The following is a 20,698-nucleotide window of genomic DNA, read 5'->3' as shown; positions in this document are numbered from 1 at the left end:
GTCTGATGATGAGGAGGATGAAGACAGAAACTATCACAGGAAGAGATGAGGCGGGAGGACAAATTATTGTACAGAACTATTGTTGTTTACTAACAGCTTGGAAGCACAAACACATAAACAAATTCCCAAACATGCACACAAACACACAGACAGAGGCACACACCTGGCCCACGGTGGTTCTTCTCCATCCAGATATAACAGTTGCTTTGAGCCACGCCGGTCTGGGAGTCCAGGAACGGGAGGCGCATGGACCGCTCCGCACACAGACGGGCATTGTAGCTCCGACAGTGTTCAATGGCTTCCTTATAAAACTCCTCACCGAGGCTGAGAGAAGAGGAGAAGGAAGGAGGCGGTCAAAGGAGAAGGAGAACCAGCCCAGCATCAGCAGAGAAACCTCAGGACAGGTGCATGAGGACATGTTTCATTCTCTGTCTTTGTCCAGTCACGCAGACTTAGTCCTGGTAACTGGTCCCAGCAGGTGAAGTGCTCTGGCAGTGCATGCTCAGCATCATCTCACCTTCACAGTGAGACCTTGATTAACATTCAGTGTAAGGTTCTTGTGTTTCTGCCTGGTTCTGCACCTACCTGTTCTTGATGACTGCACCTCCAGATTGCCTGCAGGGAAAAAAGAAGAAAAAACCAACAGATGTGGTGAGTCACTCCTTCACCCCACCCTTGCTCTCCTCTGTTTATGAATCGTCTCGCTTTTCTCTGCTTCACTTTTTTCCCTGAACTGAGTTTTTTTCTCATTTTGAAACCACTTTTGGCAGCGGCTCTGCATTCATTCCCTCTTTTCACTTCTCTTCCTCACGTTCTATGGAGGCCCTCTCAGTGTCTCCCTGCTGAGTGCAGATATCAAGGTCACTCAGTTATCCAGACCGTCGACTTTTAAGTGCAGAGCAGAGCCAGCAGCAGCTCCGGCTGCAGATTTTAGGTTTTACTGCGCAGACATGGAAGAAAGAAAAGATTATCTGTGGTTGGAAGGATTGATGAGGAGATTCTACCTTCAATCAGAGTCTTTTTGCAATCTTCTTGATAAAAGAGCATCAGAACAATCGGCGATGTCTTAACAACACTGACTCTTCAGCATGCGAAGGGTTAGTCAACGATGCGCCAAACAAAGAATTATAATTCACTTTAGGAGAAGATGATTCTGGTTTCCTGACGATCTGATCTGCAGAAACCAGAGAAGCTGCTGGTTGGTTTGTGATCTGTCAACAAACAGATCTGTCTGTTTGTTTCAGTCCTTTTGGGGTGAATTGTGATCACTGGGTAGTGGGTAGCACCCTACAACTAGTTTTTTCATATTGCATAACTACAGCCAAACATCTTTGAACTGCTTGGAGATGAGTGTCTAGGAGAAAATGTGGAGTTTGGCGATGACTGGTAAACTTTCTGAGAACTGACAAAGAGCTAAAGGACTTGCGTATAAAGCAGCTAATTGCTAAGGAAAAAAACCTGCATCAGTGCAGGATTGTGGCTGAATAACTCATAGCTGTGAAGCTGAAAAATTATGCCAAAAGAAACTGGATGTAACGGCGTCCAGATCAAGCTTCTGTATGACGTGGGAAAATATTAAAACTAACAGCTGGAAGCTGTTTTTTGTTTTTTGTTTTTTAAATTGTAGAGACTGATGTTTCACTGGTTCATGGTTGACAGTTGACAGCTAAATCTTCAGCGTTGGAACGGCTTTATAGTCATGTTTGACCACCTGCCAGCCTGCTACCTAAAAATCTTGGTTCACCTTCATCAAATACCAAAACAATGATGATTGGGAGCAAAATAAATACTTTTAAAATGGACTCTCTCTGTCCATCTCTATTGGCTGAAACCATGCTGCTGCCATCTGGTATCCGGCACTGTCTGACTTTTTCCACAGTTTATGTGTGGTGAAATGTACGTTCCTTACTTTCAGATACACTCAAACGAACAGGCATACAAGGAGACATAAGTGGACAAACGGGACAGCTCTAGTTTGGTGACCAGAGAGGAGAAAAACAGGAATGAATTATGCTAATCAGTAACACACGTCTTTGAATTGTGATCTTCCAGTTAAAAGTTCACACCAGCATGTCGCCCTGTCATACTCCAAACCACATTTTTCCAGAGACTCAGAGTAAAGGACAGTACTGGATAACAGCATAGAACCTTTTTGTGATCAGTAACCAATCAGCTCTGAATGTGAAATCCAGAGACAATGTCTCGGTTCAGTTCTGCCATCAAGTCCAGCAGACTCTGGTGAGCACAGAATCCCCCAAACTTCCTGAAACCTGGAGGCATCACATCATGTGTGACATCCACATTGCCTTCTGAGGCATTGTCTGTGCATCCTGAGCGCATCCTGTCCTGCTCTCATTGGGATCTTCTAGTGTTCCACAGTCTGTTGAAGTAACGTTTGATCACAGCCACAGCTCAGCATCACAGTTACAGGGACAGAAATTTGCTCCTGAGAGCAAACTTTTGAAACATCTACCAGCTAAATGCAGATAGACGTCCTCATCCACAAACCAGGTGCACCATGAGGAGAATGAAAGGTATCAAGTCTGCCTACGACAACAAGCAGAAATACTGGATCATTACAGTAAAAACATGACAATATCAAAAACATATAAGCAGATTGGTCCAGAGCTCTTCACTCCCCAACTCGATCAGCCACCTCCATCCCGTCATCCTCTGCTGCCTTCAGACAGACCAGCACACCCCCTCTTCTGATAATAAGTTGACAGCTCTGGAAAATACTGTCTCTCAACCTGGTTGCTGAGAACCTCATTATATAGCGATGAGGAAGCTGCACAGCTGTATTGGAGACTCACAGAGGAGTCTGAGGGGGAGATGTGCAAACAGAAAGACAGCTGAAAACATTTCAGGGGGGACAGCAGAAACTCTGAGATGGGGACAAAGTGGGTATTGGGTTCTAAAATGGTGACCTGTGAGTCTGGAAGTAAGCTGAGCTGCAGGGACTTGTTTCTGAAGCCCCCAAACCATTGTCAGTTATATCCACACAACGAGAGGAAATGAAAATCTACACATTTTATGTGGAAATGTTCTTAATCAGAACATAAATGGTGTTCTGGAGCAGCAGAACCACCATGGTGCGTCTGCAGATGCAAAGTAAACATGGCTTTGAGGAACACAAAAGCCTTCGAAGAGATGGATGGGAGACAGATCACACCAGCCCTAAAATTTTATAGTGGACAATGAGCAGGATCTATCAGATGCTCATCACTGAGGTACATCAGTGCAGTTTAGTGCATGATGTTCCTGAATAGAGTTCCTGAATAGACCAGTAGTTGAAAACTACAGGAAGTTGAACAATTCACCATTACATTAAAGTGACTTTGAATGTGGCACGGTTGTTGGTGCCAGACGGGCTAGTCTGAGTAATTCAGAAACTGATGATCTACTGGGAATTTCACCCAAAACCATCTCTAGGGTTTGGACAGAATGGGCCAAAAAAGAGACAATATCTAGTGAGTAGCAGTTCTGTAGACGGAAATGTTGATTTCCAGAGGTCAGAGGAGAATGGCCAGACTGGTTCCAGCTGATAGAAAGACAACAGGAACTCAAATACCCACTGGTTACAACCAAGGTCTGCAGAAGAACATCTCTGAAGGCACAACACATCCAACCTTGAGGCAGATGGACTACATGAGCAGCAGAACACTACACCAGGGGCCACTCCTGTCAGCTGAGAACATGAAACTGAGGCTACCAGTCACACAGACTCACCCACAATGGGACAATAGAAGACTAGAAAAATGTCTGATAAGAATCAATTTCGGCTGCAATATGCAGATTGTAGAGTCAGAATTTGACATCAACAACATGAAAGCATGGATCCCCCCTCCCTTTCATCAATGGTTCAGACTGATGGTGGTGTAATGGTGTGGGAAATATTGTCTTGGCCGACTTTCAGCCCCTTAGTACCAATACTTCTTAGAGCATAATTACGTCACAGCCTACATGAGTATTGTTGCTGACCACATCCATCCCTTTATGACCACAGTGTACCATCTTCTGATGGTCACTTCCAGCAGGATAAGGCGCCATGTCAAAAAGCTGGAATCATCTTAGACTGGTGTCTTGAACATGACAATAAGTTTACAATACTCAAATGTCCTCCACAGTCACCAGATTTTATCCCAACAGAGCACCTTAGGGGTGTGGTGGAACAATAGATTGGCATCATGGATGTGCAGCCAACAAATCATCAAGAACTGTGTGGTGCTCTCACGTCAATATGGATTAAACTGTTAAATTTATGCCAAAAAGGAATAAGGCAGTTCTGAGGACAAATGGGGCTCCAACCTGATACTAAAAAGGTGTACCTAATAAAGTGGCCAGTGAGTGTCTATGTCAATTACAGGGATCTGCACCTAGCAGGGGCAAATAACAAACAGGCCCTAGTGCAGGCATGACGTCTCAGACACAAACTAAACCCTAAAGAATAAGAGCACAGCAAAAGCAGCTGCAGACGGAGAACATGGATGCAGATGGCATGGACATGAAGCCTCACAGCACACAAACAGTCACACATGCCAACTCCAGATTAGATATGGAAGGAGAATGAGGCACCCTGGAGCATGTGTGTAAGTGTTTGCGTGTGTGTTTTTTTGTGTAGGTTTTTGGGTATTTTTTTGTGTGTGCATGAAACCTAAAGTCTCCTCCTCAGCCTTCTCTGAGCAAACAGAAGGGAGCCGTCCTCCCCAAAACACTGTAAATACTGGGAACAGATTAATAAACAGGTCTGTGTAAGTGACAGGCAGCGCGTGCTGTGGCGGAGCGCCTCACCACCACAACCACCACTCACAGAAACCCACTGCAGGTCATCTGAACATGTGGGGGTTCCCTCCTGCAGCGATGCATCAGGCACCTCTGCAGCCCTGCAGACATCCCACACAGCCTGCAGGCTCTATTGCTCTGCTTCAATTAACCACTCCAATTAGCTGCTGTCTGAATAATAGAGATACATAGGGCTCCCCCTAGAGGTGAAACCACTGAATTGGAGTTTCCACAGATAACAAATGATGGAATCATGAAAACTACATCTAATGTGTAAATAAGTTTAAAAATATTCAGCATAACAATAATTATTATTTTTGGTTTCCCGTTGAGACACGAGGTGATTGAACTGAGAGTAAATTAAGCTTTTTAAATGGGACCAGCTCTTTAAAGGACCCACCGTAGATCAGGTTTTACTCTGTGGTTGTGTGCTTGGTCACTGTGTATTTGGGTTGGTCTTAAACCTGTCTGCAGGCTCAACTGGTCAGCTGCAGTCCATCTGCGCAGTCGCACACATACTTGTGCAGAACTGTAGAAGCATGTGCGAGTGCACGGCAAGGAGCTGATTTCAGGCGCCCCACCATTTTCATTCTCCCCTCCCCCACCACAGAGGCCTATTCACGTCTGAACTCAACAGATTAAACTATGCAATACCACCTTTATCACCCCCCTCCCCCCAATTCAATTTCTCCACAGCTCTGCTCTCAGTCAAATGATTTCTCTATTTTCTCTGAGTTTGAACCCAGGCAGACCGAGATCTTTGCAAAAACACACGCACTCAGACACACAGATACACACACACACACAAACAGATACACACGTGCAAACACACACACAAACAGGTACATGTTCACAGAAATACAAACATGCAAGCACACACACAAACAGATACACACACTCGCAAACACACACACAAACAGGTACACACACATGCAAACACACACAAAAACAGGTACATGCACACAGATACACAAACATGCAAGCACACACACAATCAGATACACACAAACACAGGGAAAAACACACACAGGGACACACAAATACATACCCAGATAGACACACGCCTACACTCACACGTGTGAACACACACTCAGACACACACCGATTCACACAGCCAAACGCACACATAAACACACACGTGCACATACTAACACATGCATTAACACAGAAGCACACACACGAACAAACACACACACGTACTGTCACAGTGAAAAAAGGAAGAAATTTGGATGGACATAAGTTGTCGGGCAGACACTCCTCCAGTCGTCCTCCTGTCTGGTGTAGTGTTTGCATTGTCTCTGATAGGTCAGTCAGGGAAACGACAGAGAGGCCAGGTAGTGACAGTGATGGACGTGCAGATGGACAGACAGCAGCACGATTGTGTTTTTGTGCAGGTATGGACATCTGGTGCCACACCAGCTGGAAAACGTCTCCTTCCTGGCATCACTGTCACTGCAAGTGGTTACAGCCGTGCACGTGTGCATCTCTGTTTCCCGAATCCAAGCATGATGAGAGAAGTGACAGAACTGCAGGGTGTGGTGGGCAGGAGTGCAGATCCTGCCATTTCCATCAGCACTTTGTGAAACCTGCTGCATGTGATTTTAATGAGGAGTTGTGTGTTGTTTCCTGTGTGCATTTCACTTTTTGTCTACCGCTTTCCAGGACCTGTAAATCACGAGTGTGCTTTTGCATGCCTGTGGTTGATCATCTTCTCTGTTGGCATGTGCAAATGTTCAACTTGTAATTCATACAGACTTGTTTGTGCGTTTTAGTCTGGTCTAGGTGTGTGGGTGTGCATGGTCTATGGTGGACTGCAGAGTGTACTGAGGGCAGTACATCAGACCACAGCAATCTGCCTCTGAACAGCTCCTTCAGGTGAGATTTATCACCACTGCACTTGGCCTCTTATTATGGCGATGGATTTCCTACCTCTAAATCTGTGCACGTGTGAGTGCACGTGCGGTGGGCTTTGTGTATGAGACTGTCTGTTTTGTGGTCCCCATTAGCATACCCCACACCAACTGTGTCTGCATCTAACTGAAGCTCTGCAGAGGTACCAGGTCACTAACGGCTGTTTTTGCTATTTTTGCTGTACCTACAGTCCTGATGGAGGCACATCAGAAAGAAGCGGGAATGTTTGAGAAAGAGACGCCAAGAAAAGAGGAATGAGTTTAAAATCACATCTAACAGAACTGCAGATTCCAGATTTGCTGGCTGGATCTCATGTAAGGTCCCCTAGCACTGTTGCTGACTGACAGTCAGTTAGGTAGCACTGGAGAAATAGGTCATAGAGCTAAAAATACTTATCTATGCTTCTTCCTTTCTTCGTCTCTCAGTCTGTTTCTATCATGCCTTCCTCTTTAAGTAAAACAGATAGAAGGTCTAAATGAGAAGATGATGAAAGGAAGATGTTGGAAGAAGTATCAGCCTTAAAGATTTACTATGCTACCCTATAGATACAGAAAAAAACAGAGTAGGAAAGAAAGTGCAACAGTGTGTGTTGGGTGTGTGTCTGTGTGTTGCTGGATAAACACTGATAACACCACACAAATAAGCAAGCGAGGGAATGAGAGAGTGAGGCGGAAACAGGGCAGAGATGCAGAGATGGATGCCCCGGCCGGGGCTTCAGCCGTCACATGGGGCTGTTTGCACACAGAGCCAGTTATTACATGGAACTCATTTAGCTGGGCTCAGTCAGGCAGGGCAGAAATATCATTAGACAGGACCTGCCACAACTGCCTCCAACACCACAGCACACACTGATCTGCATCTCCCCCTTTAACCAGCTCTCTGCTGAAGGAGATGCCTCATCCACTGCAGCTTTGACTCAAACAGTCTCCTGTGTGACTCCAAAGGACACATTCACCACTTTTAACACCGACATTTCAGGACAAACGCTCAAAAGTATGGGAGGTTCACATTGTCTTTTAAGCTAAATAAGTATTTGCAACTCCACAAATCCATTTCAGTGGCTTGCATTTAACTGAAAATAAATTCCTCTTGAGCAATCCTAAAATTCTATATTATATATAATATTTATATATAAATATTGAAGGGAAATGTGATCAAATGCAAAGAAAGCTCCCCTCACTGCTGCTCGCACTGCATTTGAAAACACGGTGCTGCCATTGATTCAAAATGCAGAAGTCCTGTGGAAAATGGGCAGAGGAGAAGGGAAAGCAAGGCAAAGAGGAAATGGTTAAACAAAGGGATGGACTGAAACAAGTGATGGATTGAGAAAGTGGCAAAGAAGGAGGGAGACGAGGAGGAAGACTGGGCAGAGGGGGTGATGGGAGGACAGAGAGGAAATCACAGGAAAAAAGGATAGAGAGTAAGAGAGATTAAATGATTCTCTAATCCAGCAGAGAGAGGCCGACTGGATGAAGCTGGTTTGCTGATATGCTTTTGCACACACATGAAACCCTCCACTGTACGTCCACACACGTCCAGCCGAGCATGAGCGGGCTGCACAGCTTGGCTGGATCCTGGGCATCAATGGGAATTAACAAACACGGAATTAATTGCAATTTACTGCTGAGACTCAGCTAGCTTTAAAGACATTTTGGGACACAACAGGCTTTGTTTCTGCCTCCGGCACGCAGCCAGCCCCCCCTGTTAGGGCTGACTTTGAACCAAGTCTTTGGTTCTTTGGCTCGATTCACAGAATGGGGGCTCTAATTTACAAGTCTCCATAACAAGTTTGTTTGCAAACATGCTAATTTCAAGAGTGTATATCAGAGCTCATTTGGTGCTTCAACCAGACCATGATAAAGTCATCTAGAGGAAAGACCTCTAAACCTGATGCAGACTTTCAGCTTTTTAAGGGTTCTGCACTGAAGGTCCAAACAGACACTTTGTCATCCCTCATTTGGACAGTCTGTGTTTTCAACACTAGGATGTAGTTCATTATCCTCTGGCCCAGCTGCCTTCTGACTTTTTTCCTCTCATTTTTCTCCTGTTGCCTCCCAGTTCTGCTGCAGACTCCTTGCAAATCAGTCAAATGAATCCCGACATGGTTTCACTGAAAGTCTCTGGGCGCAACCTGGCCACACGGTTGCTTAGCTTGGGCATGCAATGGAGGAAGAGTTGAAAGTGGAGAAGAGAAAACAGAGGAGAGCCACATCCTGAAGATTCTCCATCCCAACGTCACCTGCCCGCCTCAAAATAAACATTTAACAGTCAAATAACAGCGACTGTGTGGATGGAAATGACCCACCTGACGATTCACTCATGATTTGAACAACAAATGGTGAAATACCATCACAGCCATTCAGAGCAGTTTCTTAATTGGCAGTTCCGTCCACGCTCCAAACTGTTCGTTGATCTGGGTTTGCGTGAAATGTCGCCGGCGTGTGCGCGCCCCGGCGCGGTCTGTGCGCTCAGGTGAAGCAGCCGAGGCGCGCAGGTCTCCAGACTTTTCTTTGTTTCAAACTGCTACAGTTGGAGCGCTGTGGTGCCGGCGGGTTGGTGCCTGCGCCTTTATGCGTTATGCGGGGGAGATTAGTGCCAGCACCCGCTGACAGCCGCGCGGTGGCTACCTCTGTCTTTGGCCGGGAGCATCAGCGCGCGCCGCTGCATTCCTCCAGAAAAAGACACCCCCCCCCCCCCTCCTTCCGAATAAAAACATGTGCAAAACGGACCGTTAACGGACAAACTTTAGGGAGAAGGGGCCGCTTTAAACACGCCACCGGCTGATAATCATCTCACTCTAGGGTACAAAGCGCCGGCATCCCATTCAGATGGAGTCAGCGTGGGAGACGCAGTGTATTTACCTCCGCCTCTCCATCTCCCACAGGTCCAGTAGTTCGGCTGCAGCCGGAAAGCCGCTCCGAGCTCCGTCCTGCCTCTAAAGACGCGCGCTAACAGGTTCTGGAGGGCCATGTTAGCTCGACTCAGCCCCCAGCCTGGATCTGACCGATCTTTTGGGTTCATACACCGGCAAGGGACATGCCGGGTCACCCAGAGCTCCCCCAGCATTCCTCCATACGCGCGCGCGCTGCTGCTGGCTCGGGTACGGGATGTGAGGAACCGCAGCGCATACTCAGTGACAAAAAAAAGGACACCGACACGAAATCCCGCAAAATAGGCTAACTTTTCATTGGCATCATAATCTCGGTCTCCGCCGTTTACATCAAGCGTGTGGTGGAGCAGGATCAGAATTAGAACATAAGGAGATGACGCTGACAGCATGCTCGGATGTTAGGAGCGGAGAATGAACGGTACTCACGATTTGAGGGGGTTCTGCACCGCTGTGGCCATTTTGATATAGTGTGATAGAATGCAACACCGCAGAGCCGGTGGTTTTCTACATGTAATGTAGCATTTCAATTTCATTCATTCTCTGGGGCTGCGGCTTCAGCGCACAGCCAATGGGAGGCGGGAGCGCACCGTGGCTGCTTGTGGGAACTGTAGTTTTGGCGCACGGCGGCGCGGAGGACGGACAACAGATGATGACTACAAATACCGGCGGGGGTAGGGGGTTCCAGTGGTTCAGCGACCCGCCTCGTACTTGAAAGGTAAGCAGAGCCGTCCCTGTCCTAATGTATAGAAAAAAAGTCCAGTTGAGCCTGGTGGAGCTTCGGGATGGAGATCAGCCTCACATGTGAGGACAGAGGTCGGGACTACTGATCCCACACAGGAATCTCGAACAAAAAATAGTCTTAAAGGATTCAAACAAAACTGCATTTGGATCATTTTTTGCCTTGTGCACAGGAGGGGGTAGACATCACAGCCTGAAACACTGGAAAATCATAAAACAAGTGTGCATGATAACTTTCAGATGTGGTTGGATGCACAGAGCCGTGTCTCAAAGCTCCGAGCACCTTTAATTATTCATTAATAGATTGAGAGTGGGCATGTAATTGATTCTTTCAGACATTTGTCTGTCGTTGCCTCCTCGCCTGAGAAGTGGGAACCCCTCCAATTCGTGCTGTTCCTGTCGTCTGCTGCAGGGATGGACGGAGGGAGGCAGGAGGACGAGGGGTAGGAGCAAGGAGGCCTGGATTTGTCTTTACAGTTTGGCAGTGGAGCCACAGTAGTGGAGCCACCACTCTGAATCCAGTGACATGTGATATTTATAGATCTGTGCTAACAAATATTTAATGAACATTAGCAAGCAGCTCGAAAAGGCCCCACTGCTCAAACCAAACGCCCTGCGACAGTTTTTGTGTTATTTGTGAGGAAGATTTTCAAACAAAGGGAATGTTTTGAAGGACAATAACAAATACATCAATACTGTCCTAAATTAAACTTTATTTTATAAAAATAAACGTATTGGAAACATGAAATAATTCACAGATTTTTTTTTTTTTTTTTTTGAGTGAGGAAATCATGCCGTGATCGCTGATTTCATGAATGGCAAAGCTGCCTTTTACACTTTGACCACAGGGTGGTGCTAAAGCACTCTATCGCACAGAATGTGGGGGTGACGTCGAAGTTTACGTCCTCCTTCGCCCCGCCCTCCGTACGCACGCTCTGTTGTTGTGATTACAAGTCATGTTGAAGTTTCGTTTCTTCTCCCGCGTCCCGATTATGACATAAACACCTGAGCAGCGATGTCTGAGGTCCTGATGAAGGAAATTGAGAGAGTTTCCATGAAGCCGGAAGAGGGTCCCGGCGGCGCGCGGAGTTTCCTGTTGGTGGACGAACAGGAAAACCTGCAGGTAAAGTTAGCCGTCAACAGTTAGCCGCTAAGCTAACGGAGAACCCGCCTATAGAGAGGCCTCTGTGTGTTACAAACGTGTTCAAGCTGATCCAAGTGAAGTCCGGACAAGTAGACGAATGAAAGCTGTCAGTTGACATTGGAGGGTGGGGGAGGTCCAGGGCTTCGAGTAGGAAAATCCCCGGTGAGTCATGCCGGGTGCCTGAACCGCTAGGGGACGCAATAACGTTGTTTTGTGGCTGCAGCCATCGATGAGTTATATAGCGATAACTCATTGGCAGGCATAGACCTCGCTTAGAATCGGAACTTAACCCGCAGTAAGCGCATGCGCAGCCATGTTTGGTCTGGACTGCAGTTTAGTTTTAAACAGTATTATTGATTGATATGCCATGCCTTAATTATGTACCGGTATGTATTTAAAATATAACACCAAATTTGAAATGTAAAGAAAATTAATTGATTTCACAAAAGAGAAATTACTTAATTTAAACTAACTTACAATAACAAAAAAAAAAAACACCAAATAAATCAACACCAAGTCAAGTAAAATGTCATTTTAGTCCTATTAAACAAACATTAAATTGGACTTAATAATGTGTGTTTTTTTATATTTTTTTCAGCAGTCAGAGAAGGTTGTAGAGCAGTCAGAGAAGGTATTTTGGATATGATTATGCTGTTTGAAGGCAAAATCAATTAACCTGTGTCATTTTCTAGGACATAGTTTCTGCAAAGCAGCATGAGTTCATTAGAAATTCACCTTTGTGCTATGGGCGGGAACGTTTGCACAGATTTTCCATCATCCCTTTGTTTACACTCTCTCCTACTAGCAAACAGCCCCTCACAAACCCAAGCTAACATTGCCAGTGCAAGAAAAATGGCAAGCAATATCCAGCTGTGGAGTTTTGAGCCAGATTCCAGCACAGACCAGGAAAACCACGGCGTACATGGATCTATATTTGTCTGCAAGTGGATGCATCTGAATGGAGCGAAGGAGGGAGCTTGTGACCTGCAGAAATAACTTTACGTCACACTTTCAAGCTTTTTCCAATGGCATTTTCTTTTGTCTGCTCCTGATTCACAACTATTTGATTAAAGGATTACTCAGAAAACCAATTTTGAGTTTAATATTTTATATGTCCTCCATCATCAGAAAAATGTCACAACAACATGATAAAAAGACCAAAAGACAATTTTTGTTGGAGTGGGTGATTAATATCCCTCTCAATTATATTTTGATTCATTGTTAAATTGTCTCCAGTGGTCTATAAGTATGATTTTGAGGTTTTTAGGCCAATTTTAAAAAAAACCTGTGTTGGTTTTTAGGACAAATTTGTGCAGCGCGACAGGACTTCCTCAAAAACTCGCCTCTGAGTTGTGGGCCGGACTGTGGGCCCGGAAGTAAGCCTCCGCTGATATCCCATAATGCCTTAATTTACTGTCTCTCTGGCTAGCTTACAGCTCCTAACAAACCTACACTAACATTAGCAGAGCAACAAAAATAGCGAGCAATATTGAAGCTTTCCAGTCGTACAGATCTGAGCCAGATATCAGCTCGGACGACGAAAATGAAGAGGTTTATGAATCTGTGTGTCTGCAAGTGGACACATCAGAATGGAGCGCAGCAAAGACTTTGGCTCTCCTGTTAAAGCTACTGAATTATAACTGAGAGTGTTTTCAAACAAAATGTTCCAATCTGTTCCTGATTTACCAGGATTTGCGTAAAGAAATACTCAGAAATGCAATTTTAAGCTTAAATTCTTCTATTTGTGTCCTCCATCATGAGAAAAATTATACAAGAAAGTGTTTTTTTTTTTTTTAAACAGGATTCTTATTGCCGTGGGTCTTTAAGGTATCAGATCGAATTTTTTAAAAGTTTTCCAGTGAATCTGCTCTGCTTTTCCCTTCAGTTCCCAGCACTACACCTGTGCTGCAGGTGAGCTGATGCTGCTGGTCACTGCTGTGCTGTTAAAGCAGAACATCAGAAATGTTCACATCTGTTGATACAGTTCCCTTTTCATGCAGTGATTGGTTTAATGTGGATGATTGTGTTTGCGTTCACCGCGCTTCCTCTCCGCAGCATGGCATGTGACACAATCAGAAGTGACGAAGCCGCTGTTTCTTACGCCATCATGTCTCCTCCTCCTCCTCCAGGTCAGCGGCGAAGCTGAGTTTGTGGAAAGACTGAGTTGTGCAGATGTTGCAGGCGTCAAGGTCCTCTCCATCTTTGGCAACACGGGTGACGGCAAATCCCACACACTCAACCACATCCTGTTTGGCGGCAGGACGGTCTTCTACACCTCCAAGTCCCCCAGCTCCTGCACGGTGGGGGTGTGGGCCGCCTATGACCCCCACCTCAGGTTGATCGCTCTGGATACCGAAGGCCTGCTGGGGGCAGCGGCCAATCAGAACCAGAGAATGCGGCTGCTGCTGAAGGTGATTATCCGGTTCCTACGGTTAGAAACCCATCAGGGACACAAAGACTTCTCACTGCTAAAAGTGAAACATTTAGGAACATTTCCCCTCTAAAGGTTATGTAAGGGATAATGCCCGACAAAGTGTCTAATAATTACTAACTAATTACTAACTAACCTGCGGTGGAAAGTGGTATATATGCTAAATGTCATGTTGTTTCCTAGATGGCTTTGATTGAAGAAATATTCACCATAAACTCATTCAATGTGGAGCAACTTACAATTTCTTTGATTATTGATTAAAAAAATGTATGAACACATATCCTGTGTGTATGAAGTAATAAGGCAAACAAGACTGAAAGACAGACAACAAACTATTTCAAATGAAAAGCAACATTGCTGTTTATAGTAACATTTGATAGAGCTTCTGCCATCGAACCGTTTGAAGGACGGAGATCTTTTCTACTATCTCGCTGTTGTGATCATTTGTGGAAAAACGATCAGCCACCTATGTTCCAAGTTTCTGTTGTAACTTTCACCAACCGCTGTTTAGGCTGCCGCCAAAGTATAGAACATTCAGGCTATGTGACCAGAATTTATTTTTTAGGTGTTTAATATAACTTTTTAATGGACACCCTGATCAGTCTATTCACCCAGACCGCGGAACAGGATGGTGAATGATATTCTACCATCAGTGATGATCCTCAATCCTAAAATGTCTTTACTACTGATCATTTTACTGGTTGTTGTTTGACCATGGAAATGCTGTGATGTCTGTCTGAAACAGACAAAGCGGAAGCCGAACCTATGATCAAAGGGTGACCACTGCCCCCCCCGCACTAGTTCCTTCACATATGAGTATTTCTACGGAAAGACATTGATCTCAGCCGATTCGTGCTCTGCTGTTCAGTTTAACGTTTTACTACAATTACTTTTTATTTTGTAAAAGTGTTTGAAAACATGTTTTTCAACTATTTATTTGAAACACTACCTTGTTCCCCACCCCCCGTGTGTTGTCACTGCACACTACCTCGTGCTCCGCCCCTTATGTGTCGGCCACTGCACCCCCTCCTCCAGGTGTTTCCCTGCATCCTCAGCTGTTCAAATGCACTCGATCTCATTCTCGTTGTGTGCTCCTGGTCCAGTTTTGATCCAGTCTTCCATCTGCTGCAGGTTTTAGCCGTGTCGGACATAGTTGTGTATCGCACGCGTGCAGAGCGCCTCCACAACGACATGTTCCAGTTCCTGAGTAGCGCATCGGGGGCCTACTTGAAGCACTTCACCCCTGAGCTGAGGGCGCTGTCCTCCCGCTGTGGTCTGGATGTGCCGCTGTCTTCCCTTGGACCTGCCGTCATCGTGTTCCAGGAGACCACACACACTCAGCTGCTGGGTCATGGTAGGAAGCCTGCAGGTAGGCGCTTGGCCTCATGGGGGCTCTGTCTGATCCAGATTTCTCTTTCAGACTCCAAGGCGGCGGGCAACGCTGACACGCTGCTGCAGAAGCGCTTCCATGAGCTGGGTCTAGGGACGGAGGCCTTCAGTTCGGTGCAGTACGTCGGCACTCAGACCATCACCCCCCCCCACAGACTACGGCGGGCTACTGAAGGCCGTCAGGCACCAAGCGGAAAACAGCCACACGCGCTCCCCCCGTCAACCAGCCATTGTGTTTCAGGCTTTGGAAGTAAGAGGCGGGTGGAGCAGAGCGGCATTCCTTTGGTGTTGCTTCTCTCTGAATGAGTCTCCACCTTCATGCTCCCTAGGCTCTGAGTGAACGTTTCTGTGGGGAGCTCTCTGATGAAAAGATGACTCTCTACTGCTTCTTCCCAGACGAGTACTTCACCTGCTCCTCTCTCTGCCTTAGCTGCGGGTAAGATGAAGCCACGCCCCCAACCAGGTTTTATAGCTTCAAGCAAAGAATGAGGTTCAACAGAGCAATCTAAAGCACTTCCTGTTCGATCAGTGTGTTGGTGTTCCTGAAAACAAAGATGGACAAAGTTGTTAAACTCAAATAGCAAACATTTAGACCCCCCCCCACACACACACACACACACCCTCGCTGTAGATCCAGAGACAGAAGCAGCAGCTGTTTCCAGAGGAACAGCAACCAGCAAAAGAAACTTTCCTTCTGAAACTTCTGCACATCGTCTTACGTCCAACCTCAGATCCAGCTGGAAAACAAACGGAGCATGAGCTATTTTCTGCAGCTGGGGGCCACATGCCCACCCCACCATGAAAGCCTCACAGAGGGTGTGGTTCCAGAGAAGATTGTGGACTCAGGCTACGTTCACACCGGCCGTGTGACGTACATGTTTGAACACTCATTTAGCCCATAATGTTCACACTGTCACTACCACATACTAACGCATGTACTGGGGCAGCCGTGGTGGAGAGGTCGACCTCTGATCAGAAGATTGCAGGTTCAGTTCTCACTCTGCTCGATGTGTCAAAGGGTACTTGAGCAAGACACTGAGCCCCACAATGCTCCTGGGGGTTATAGGTTGGTGCGAGTGTTCAGTGAATATGTGTGTGCGTGTGTGTGTGTGAATGGGACTGTGACTGTAAAGCGCTTCGGGTCTTCTAAGAAGGTAGTAAAGCGCTCTATAAATGTACATAAATGACCATTTTACTGTAGGAAGAGACTTGATGCAAATTTCTTGCTCCAGGCCTTTTTTTTTTCAGCTCTTCTCCGATTCATGAAAGACTTGTTGTCATATAACTCTGGCCAGGCACAAGCCACAATTATTAATTTCTCCTACATGATCAATTTTCAAATGGTTGTTTCTTCAATGTTTTGAAAAGTTTGCCACCCATACGTCTCTACAAAATCCCTGATTGGTCAAAGTTCAACCTGGTTTAACTTTCAACGTGTGTTCCGTGTCTGAAGCCTAAACCATGCATGTATGGGCGTTTACTTAGACCTTTCATTGAAAGTGGTTGATTGAACCACATTGCTGAGGTTTACGCATCTTCAGCCTTAAGGTCTACCAGCGCTACATGGGTTACCTAGTCCTGAGTCCTGACTGCTGTGTTTGAACCTGCAGAACTCGCTGTAAGAACGGCATGAACCACCTGAGGGACCGGGTTCCCCACATGGCCGATGGACTCTGTCAGTACGCACACCAGTTCAACAACAAGGTCCTCATCTGTAAGGTGAGTCCAGGGTCCAAGCCTGCTGCCTGGCCAAAGATGTTCTGGAAACATCCGGCCCAGTTATTGACTGTAAAACTTTGGTGGGTTCTTAATGGAAAATCGGAATCTGGAACTACTTCCTAAAAATCCCGGAACCGTTTTAGAAATGCTTCTGTCAAAGCTAAGACCAGAACATTCAGATTCATTTATCCTCCTGACATAAGTTCCCAGGGTTCCTGTTTCCTCCTGCATTTACCTGAAGGTTCTTCATGCTATTAGAACCCGGGTTCTGAGCATTCAGAACCTTCTGTGTGGTCCTGTTCTAAAGTCTGTTGGAACTGCTGTTGTCTGCAGCGCTGCTATGAAGGAGGCAGAGAGGTGATCGTGATCCCCAAAACCTCCGCTTCCAATGAAAACCCCTGGTTTGGGCTGGCCAAATACGCTTGGTCTGGGTGAGTAAGTCCACCTACAGTCAAAGCTCTGACGGCAGACAGATGTGTCACAGCTGTGTTTTTGGCCCCGCCCCCTCAGGTACGTGCTGGAGTGCGGCAGCTGTGGGGTGATTTACCGCAGCAGACAGTACTGGATGGGAAACCAGGATCCTGAAAGCAGCGTGGTGCGGTCTGAAGTCAAGCACGTCTGGGACGGTGTAAGTGCTGCCGTCGATGCGCCACTGACAGGGGGGCGGAGCTTCTTATAGGAACATTTCACCACCAATTAAAGGAACCACAGTTTCAAAAATGAGCTTTTAGAAAGCTGTCCTGGGGGAGCATGGCTGACTGATCTTAGTGTTGTCATGGGGGGGGGGGTATGGTTGACTGATCTGGCGCTCTTCTTCTAGTCTGACGCCTTCCTGAGCAGCCAGCAGAACGCCGCGCAGAGGGTTCTGGATGGGATGAACTTTGTGATCCAGTCTGTGTCTGAGTACAGTTCCGGTCCAACCAAAGCCGTTACGGCCTGGCTCACTGACCAGGTGGCCCCCCCGTACTGGAGACCTAATGTGGAGATCACGGTGAGTACGAGAAGAGACACCGTTTTGGCGGGTCACTGGGGGTCAGAGGAGCCTCATGGAGCTTTGCCTAATTCCCTTCAGGCCTGCCACGGATGCCAGAAGTTGTTTGAAGAAGCTGAGAGGAAACATCATTGTCGATCGTGTGGGGAGGGTTTCTGCCATCCCTGCTCCAGCCACAGGATGCCCGTGCCTGAGAGGGGCTGGGGGAGCACCGCCGTCAGAGTGTGCAAGGACTGCTACCGGCAGGGGGGGCCACCGGACTCCAGCAGCACAAGTGAGAGTCAGCCCAGACAGGAGCTCCGTGGACCATCACGGTCCATGTTCCTGTTTGTCCATTCCTCCATTTGATTCTGTCAGATCAACAATGTTGTGCGTCTTTGTCGTCATTGTTAGCCTGTTTGTGGGTTTGATTCTGTGTCGGTAAAGAGTCTGCTCTTCTGGGTTTCTGTAGTCTGTAAGGTGGAGCCTCGGGGTCTCATCGCCCGGAAGGTGACAGAAGCGGCCCAGTCTACTCTGGACCTGGTGTCCACCGCTGTGGACTACCCCCTATGTGAGTGCAGTATTATTGTGGAGAGACCTCCACCCTCAGGCTGATCTGGAACCTCCTCGCTGAGGGTCGAGGTTCACCTCGCTCTGCTCGTCTTTTCAAAGCTTTTCATTTAGACATATGGAAAAGGTCAACTAAGGAGTAATGTCCTTAAACCATGGCCACGTTTGGCCTTGTTAGTTCCTAAGTGTTGATTTGAACAAACCAAACAGTGCAGTCTTTTAGCAGATTCCTCCTGTAGAAATGAAAACGTTCTTGTGCGTGAAGGATCTCATCGATGGCTGAAAATAAAATCCCCCTCTTTGGACAATAGGAGGTCTAGCCTCTGTTCAAATATCTTATTGGTTTCATCCCATAACTGAATTTTGACAAGATCCAAACACACACACTCCTCCCTCCAGGCTTCGTGAAGGACGTGGCCCGACCCGACTACTGGGTCCCAGACCAGAGCATCAGCCAGTGCCATCAGTGCTCCAAAACCTTCACCCCAGCCATGTCCAAGCATCACTGCCGGGCCTGCGGGCAGGGCGTGTGCGGCCCCTGCTCCACCCACACCAAGCCCGTCCCGTCCCGAGGCTGGGACCACCCGGTCAGGGTCTGCGACGGCTGCCACGACCGCTCAGACAGCCTGTGACCACTGCTGGAAAGGCTCGCTCTCATTAGACGATTCTCAGAGCTGTGGGTTCCAGCGCTTCTGCTGGCGCAGAACGTGGAAGAACTGACTTCACTCTGCTGAAAGGAGGCGGGCTGCTCTGCATCATGTTAACCAGCAGAACCCGCCTCACATAACATCTGAAACAGATGGTGAGCTTTGGAAGCTCCTCCTGGAGCAGAACTCCTCCATTCTCACACACATGCAGAGCAGGTGGATGCAGCACGACCGTCAATGCACCCAGAGGCTCTAACATGTTTCCTTACTCCGCTCTTTTGCACAGCCGTGAAAAAAGACGCTGCTCCTCTTCCCGACTTCAAAACATTGGAGGATCCTGCAGGTTCTTCCTGTGAGGGAGAAGATGCTGGAAGAATGCAGCAGAACGTGCCTTAATACTAGTTTATTATTATTATGTAGCCTGAAAAGGGACTTCCTTTGAATCTTTGCACAATAGAGATGCTTGTTGGATGATGACATCATTAAAGGCTCGCCTCCAAACCTGCAGGTCTTTAAGCATAACCCTAACATGGTTTGGAGAGCAGAATCCAGGACATTCCAGTGATTTTTAGAATATAATCACTAAACAGACTCCATCAGCATAAAGTTCAGATGGTTTACGATTATTGATGTTCTGTCAGAGGAAACTTCCTGCTTCCATCAAAGTGACAATCTTCTTTTTAATCAATAAAAGTGATAGATTGAAATAAAGCTGAACTACAAACGTCTTCGTTTGAGTCACTTCACATCGTGGAAGTAGACGTTCGCAGACTGCTCATCCGGTTTGCACCGCCGTCTTCTTGGCTTAGGGGGTGGCTGCAGTTTTCAGAAGCCCCGCATGAGGTTAAGTGGAACTTTAGAATGAGGAAACATAATAAACATCTATGGATCCTCAGCAGGAGAAGAGCTTGTTTTTAATACCTTGATGTTGGAGCCACACTTTGGAGAAACAAACAGTTTAGTTTGTCGTTCATGAAAAAGGTTGACGGAGTGCAGAGCTGCATCTGAAGCAAGCTTCAAGCAACCACTTTTAATGAAAAATGTATTTAAAGGCAAGTATATGTGCATTTCAAGTTACTACGTTCAAAATTCCCTGGTTCAGGTGAATATTTAAGACCGTAAGTATAAAACGCTCAATGAAAGTTAAACCTGTTTGAACTTTGACCAATCAGAGACTCCGTTTGGTAGTGACAATAGGATGCCATCCTCTTTAATTCAAAATCATTACCAGCTTCAATATTTGCACCGCTTCAATATTTCCCACCAGGCTTCTTCTAACTGTAGGTGGTGGACAGTAGCAGAAGGAGAAGCCCCTCCCCTGCTCATCCAGTGTGAACACCGCGGGGCAAAATGTTAAATACAGGTTCTTGAACGCACAGCACATACCCGGTGTGTACGTAACTTCAAACATTTGGGCCTCAGAAGGTGGGAGTGATGTAATCAAAATGCCCTCACCAATCCTTGACAAATGAAGGACACCGCTCGTGGACTTGGGCTGAGTTTCTCT

The 20,698-nt window shown here is 46.6% G+C and overlaps 1 protein-coding gene and 1 pseudogene across 3 annotated transcripts in view; one reads left to right on the top strand and one right to left on the bottom strand.

The window, feature by feature from the left end:
• dpf1 (double PHD fingers 1) overlaps nucleotides 1-10,280 on the bottom strand; it is a 33,492-nt gene extending 23,212 nt beyond the window's left edge. For 2 of the 3 annotated variants that reach the window (XR_002291537.2, XM_004075462.4), the window contains exons 1-3: nucleotides 10,010-10,223; nucleotides 586-615; nucleotides 164-324 (exon numbers count right to left, since the gene is read on the bottom strand). Coding sequence is in view for 2 of the 3 variants with exons in the window: in XM_004075462.4 (XP_004075510.2) it covers nucleotides 164-324; nucleotides 586-615; nucleotides 10,010-10,116 (298 nt within the window). In the remaining variant the exon portion in view is untranslated. Of the gene's footprint in view, nucleotides 1-163; nucleotides 325-585; nucleotides 616-10,009 lie in introns of all 3 variants that reach the window. The other variant, XM_020708320.2, reaches the window with a different exon arrangement.
• Nucleotides 10,281-11,110: 830 nt separating this feature from the next.
• On the top strand, nucleotides 11,111-19,919 carry LOC101155785 (annotated as a pseudogene).
• The last annotated feature ends 779 nt before the right edge of the window (nucleotides 19,920-20,698 follow it).

The sequence above is a fragment of the Oryzias latipes genome, chromosome 13 (genome assembly GCF_002234675.1).
Source record: "Oryzias latipes chromosome 13, ASM223467v1".
NCBI lineage: Eukaryota > Metazoa > Chordata > Actinopteri > Beloniformes > Adrianichthyidae > Oryzias > Oryzias latipes.
This window is presented reverse-complemented; position numbering and strand designations above follow the sequence as displayed.